General features: G+C 48.2%; 1 protein-coding gene across 2 annotated transcripts in view; it reads left to right on the top strand.

Annotated features, from left to right (window-relative positions):
• Positions 1-256: 256 nt before the first annotated feature.
• The window catches only part of COPZ2 (coatomer protein complex, subunit zeta 2), a 17,094-nt gene continuing 12,214 nt past the window's right edge, over positions 257-5,136 (top strand). For both annotated transcript variants that reach the window (XM_011959861.1, XM_011959860.1), the window contains exon 1: positions 257-268. In XM_011959861.1, coding sequence (XP_011815251.1) covers positions 257-268 — 12 coding nt within the window. The remainder of the gene's footprint in view (positions 269-5,136) is intronic.

Below are 5,136 nucleotides of genomic sequence, written 5' to 3'. Positions count from 1 at the left end.
ATCTGGCTCTGTCTCTTACTAGTTGGGCCATCCTGAGCTAAATGGAGATAACAATATACATATTCACAAATCTTAAAACTCAGGTCATGTGTATAAAGCCATTCATGCCCGGGGGAAGAGCTGAGTATAAGGCACTGTCTTGAATAATCCTCTCTTCACCTACCCTACAACTTTACCTCAGAGAAAGCCAAAGCTGATGAAGAAATGAGAGCTGTCCTTAGAATGGTCTGCTAGAAGCCTATCCTACAGACAGAGCATGGAAGCTTTAGTTTTCTCTCTAGAGGATGCCACCAGCACACACTTCCACGCCTCATATTCCACACACACCTCCCCCTCTTGACATTAAGCAGGAAGGATAGACAGAAGCTGGTACCCAAGGGAGCTGTTTCTTCTTGTCACATAAGAACAGATGCTGAAATCCTAGGACAGACAGCACAGAAATGTGGCAGCAGGAGGGTGACTCAGAGGAAATGAAACGGTCTCCCCTTCAAGCTATACCAAGGCCCAGAGGAGAACCTCGTTTGAATCACCTGCCTCCTGGGACTCCATAGGGCAGGGACCAATTCTGAGTGCACTACTTAACAGGTTCCAGCTGGGTAGGGATGTGCACAGCCTACCTCCCCACCCTACTGTACCTACCTTAAGGGAGCAGAGGGCAGAGAAACATGAAAGCTGCATTCTTTTTGAACCCAACTTGGCTTCTTCAAGCTGGGGAGGCTCTCCCGCCGAGTCTGCTGCTGCACGTGCGTGCTTCTCATGTGCTGCCAGCCTTAAACTGGAAAGTCCTCTAAGGGTCATGCTCTGTGGAAGACACTGTCCCAATACTGGACACACATAGCTCGCATGTTTACGTAAAACCACATTAAAGGTGCACTTCAGGATGTGTGGGGAAGCAGGTGTCATGGAGAGAGAAGTTCTGGGGTCTCTGTTGAAGGAGTTTGGGGAGGGGTTATCATTGGAGAGAATCTTGTCCTTGAAAAGTTGAACTTGGCTCTGAATTTACTTATTTCACTACTACAGTTAAGATGTAAAGAGATTTTATGGGCCAGGCACTGTGGCGTACGCCTATAATCCCAGCACTTTGGGAGGCCGAGGCAGGAGAATTGCTTGAACCTGGGAGGCAGAGGTTGCAGTGAGCCAAGATCGTGCTATTGCACTCCAGCCTGGGCGACAGAGCGCAACTCCGTTTCAAAAAAAAGAAAAGATGTAAAGAGATTTTAAGAATGGGAACAACAAAGCTGGGCACAGTGGCTCACGCCTGTAATCCCAGCGCTTTGGGAGGCTGAGGCAGGCAAATCACCTGAGGTCAGGAGTTCAAGACCAGCCCGACCAACATGATGAAACCCTGTCTCTACTAAAAATAAAAAAGTTAGCCGGGTATGATGGCTCATACCTGTAATCCCAGCTACTCAGGAGGCTGAGACAGGAGAATCACTTGAACCTGGGAGGCGGAGATTGCAGTGAGCCTTCATCATGCCATTGCACTCCAGCCTGGACAACAAGAGTGAAACTCCTTCTCAAAAAAAAAGCAGTAACAGTGGTAGAGGTGGGGGTGATGAGAACTTTGTGGTTCCTAAGCTTCCTTCCCTAGCCTGCTCCTCTGATTCCTATCCCCTTGGCCCCTCGCCAGTGCCTTCCCATCACCGACCTGTGTAACTGACTGCTTCCCCACCTCCCCCGTGGAGCCAACCAGCCCCCTAACTCCCCTATCATCCCACGTCTTCCTCTGACCCTTCTGGAGGCTGCTGGTCTTTTTTTTTTTTTTTTTTTTTTGACGGAGTCTCGCTCTGTCGCCCAGGCTGGAGTGCCGTGGCCAGATCTTGGCTCACTGCAAGCTCTGCCTCCCGGGTTAACGCCATTCTCCTGCCTCAGCCTCCCCAGTAGCTGGGACTACAGGCGCCGCCACCTCGCCCCACTAGTTTTTTTTAGTTTTTTAGTAGAGACGGGGTTTCACGGTGTTAGCCAGGATGGTCTCGATCTCCTGACCTCGTGATCCGCCCGTCTTGGCCTCCCAAAGTGCTGGGATTACAGGCTTGAGCCACCGCGCCCGGCCCCAAATCAGTATTTTTTAAAAATAACATACCCAGCATGACCATTAACATAACTTCTGATGATCTGGAATCCGAAGAAATAAAATGCCCAAGTACTGGATCTTTTCGCTGCCTGCTATATCAAATAGTGTCATTATGTTCCCTGTTATAACTGATAACCTGCAAGGAAGGTTCAGATGTGCCTCCTAAGTCATCATATAGGGAGGGTCAGTAGATGCTTCCTCAGATGTCTGCGTGGTCTGCTTTCTCCTTTCCTTTAGCTCTTTGTTCACTGTCACCTTCTTAAAGGTTTTCTCAGAGGACTGTGAAAATGGCTTTCTGGCTTGCCTGTCCCTGACCCTTCACATTCCACACCCCATTTCTGCTCTATTTTTCTTTGCAGCACTTATCTCTAACTCACATAATATTTACTTTACCCATTTGTGTATTGTATCTTGCACAGAAACGCATGCGTGTACACACACAAACACTTGATTGTAAGTTCCATGACAGCAAAATTTTTCTTTGGTCTACTATTGTGTCCCAGTGGCTAGAAAAATATTTGGTACATACTAAGCACTCAATAAATATTTGTACAGCACATAAAATATGCTGGTCTCGAACTCCTGGCCTCAAGTGATCTGCCCGCCTTGGCCTCCCAAAGTGCTGGGATTATTACGGATATGAGCTACCACACCCAGCCAATATGGTATCATTGATAGGTACATTTTAATTAGTTAAAATGTGGTGTTTGTGAATATTTATACATGATCTCCCTCATCCTGAATTCCTTTATTCATTTACTTCACAAATGCTTATTAAATATCTGTTATCCACCAGGTGCAGTGGCTCATGCCTGTAATCCCAGCACTTTGGGAGGCCGAGGCAAGCAGATCACAAAGTTTCTTACAGGGCTTGGTGATGACAGATTTTTTTCTGGTTTTCTTTTTTTTTGAGACAGAGTCTCGCTTCGTCAGCAGGCTGGAGTGCAGTGGCGAGATCTCGGCTCATTGCAACCTCCGCCTCCCAGGTTCAAATGATTCTCCTGCCTCAGCCTCCCAAGTAGCTGGGATTACAGGCACCTGCCATCACCCCCAGCTAATTTTTTCTATTTTTAGTAGAGATGGGGTTTCACCATGTTGGCCAGGCTGGTCTCAAACTCCTGACCTTGTGATCTGCCTGTCTCAGCCTCCCAAAGTGCTGGGATTGCAGGTGTGAGCCACCGTGCCCAGCTGAGCCTGGGAGTTTGAGGCTGCAGTGAACTATGATCACACCACTATACTGCAGCCTGCCTGGGTGACAGAGCAAGACCCTGTCTCAAAAAAAAAGAAAAGTCACATTCATTCGTTCTCACAGGGCTCAAAGTCTGGGCGGGGAGAAGGAACACTTGTAAACAAACTAGTAAAGGCTGGGAATGGTTCACGCCTGTATCCCAACACTCTGGGAAGCTGAGGTGGGAGGATCACTTGAGCCTAGGATTTCAAGACCATCCTGGGCAACATAGTGAGACCTTGGTCACCCTCCGCTTCCCCCTCCCCCTCCCCTTCTGCCTCCTCCTCCTCCTCTTCCTTTCTTTTTCTTCTTTTTTTTTTCTTTTTTGAAACAGGTTCTCACTCCCATTGCCCAGGCTGGAGCACAGTGGCATGATCATGGCTCTGCAGCCTTGAGCCCCCAGGCTCAGGTGATTCTCCCACCTCAGGCTTCTGAGTAGCTAGGACTACAGGTGCACGCCACCCTACCTGGCTAATTTCTTTGTAGTTCTAGTAGAGACCAGGTCTTACCATGTTGCCCAGGCTGGTCTTGAACTCCTGGGCTCAAGCCATCTGCCCACCTCAGCCTCCCAAAGTGCTGGGTTTACAGGTGTGAGCCACTGAGCCCAGCCTTGAGACCTTATTCTACAAAAATAAAAATAAAAACAAAATTATCTGGGAGTGGTTGCATGCACCAGTGGTCCCAGCTACTCGGGAGACTGAGATGGGAGGATTGCCTGAGCCCAGAAGGTTGAGGCTGAGGTGAGCCGAGATGGAGCCACTGCACTCCAGCCTGGGCAACAGAGTGAGACCATGTCTCAAACAAGCAAAATTAGTAAAAATAATATTTAGAGATTGAGAAAAGTGCAATGAAAGGAAGAAATAGGAACTGAGATAGAGAATGTGACAGGAGAGACCTATCAAGTCAGATATGGTGGCTGATAGGAGGACCTTTTGGTAATGATATTTCAGCAGAGGCTTGAAGATAAGAAGGCTTGATGCATTCAGTGAGGAAAACCCCATTCTGTAACCATCTAGGGTAAGTGACTGTGGTCCACAACATAAGAGAGCTTGAAGAGAAGAATAGGGAAGAAATTTTGAGTCAAAAATCTGGGTTCTATTCCCAGTCAACTAGCTGTATAGTCTTGAACAGGTTACACAACCTCTGAGTCTCTCTTTCCTTAAAATGAGGGTCCATTATGCCTACCTCACAGGTGTGGGCTATATTAGATAATGTATGTGAAGGTGTCAAATGTAAAATACACGCACAGTGTTTTTACCGGTAAATGCATACGTACCACTAACATACATATCACTGGGGTGTGAATTTTTCACTTGCCAGTGTATCCTGAAATGAGAGCTTGTCTTTGGAACACTTAGACCAAAGAAACCAAAACATGCTGCAAAGCCCAGTGTCATTGGTGGAGCATTTGTGCTGCTGGGCGTCTGTCTTGCTTTTGATGGTGCCATATCTGTGTCTTAGAAGAGCCTGGGGAGGTGTCTCCAGGACCATGGTTCCCTTCTGCAAGTAGTGAGAGAGGAATGGGAAAGCCTCTTCACAGAGGAGTGTCCCCAGAACTGTCCTCATGTGCTCTTGCTTATAGACCCTGTCCCGGAGATCTAAAGGGTGATCTGACATATTTGTCCCCATGGTACCTACCAGAGGTCAACAGACAAAAGTGGGCTTTGCTTGTGTTTGCTGCTGGTCCCAGGATGGCCTACAGACACGGGTGCACACCAAAGCCACAGGCCAGAGAGCAGGCAGGAAGCAGGACCAGGACTGGTCTTGGGGCATCCTGAAGATGCAGAGTTCGGGGCTGTAAGGGACTCGGGAAGGAGCCAAGGAGAGAGGGAGA

The sequence above is a fragment of the Colobus angolensis genome, unplaced genomic scaffold (assembly GCF_000951035.1).
Source record: "Colobus angolensis palliatus isolate OR3802 unplaced genomic scaffold, Cang.pa_1.0 Scaffold50, whole genome shotgun sequence".
Taxonomy (NCBI): Eukaryota; Metazoa; Chordata; class Mammalia; order Primates; family Cercopithecidae; genus Colobus; species Colobus angolensis.
Note: the sequence above shows the minus strand (reverse complement) of the source record. Positions and strands in the feature narration are given on the sequence as shown.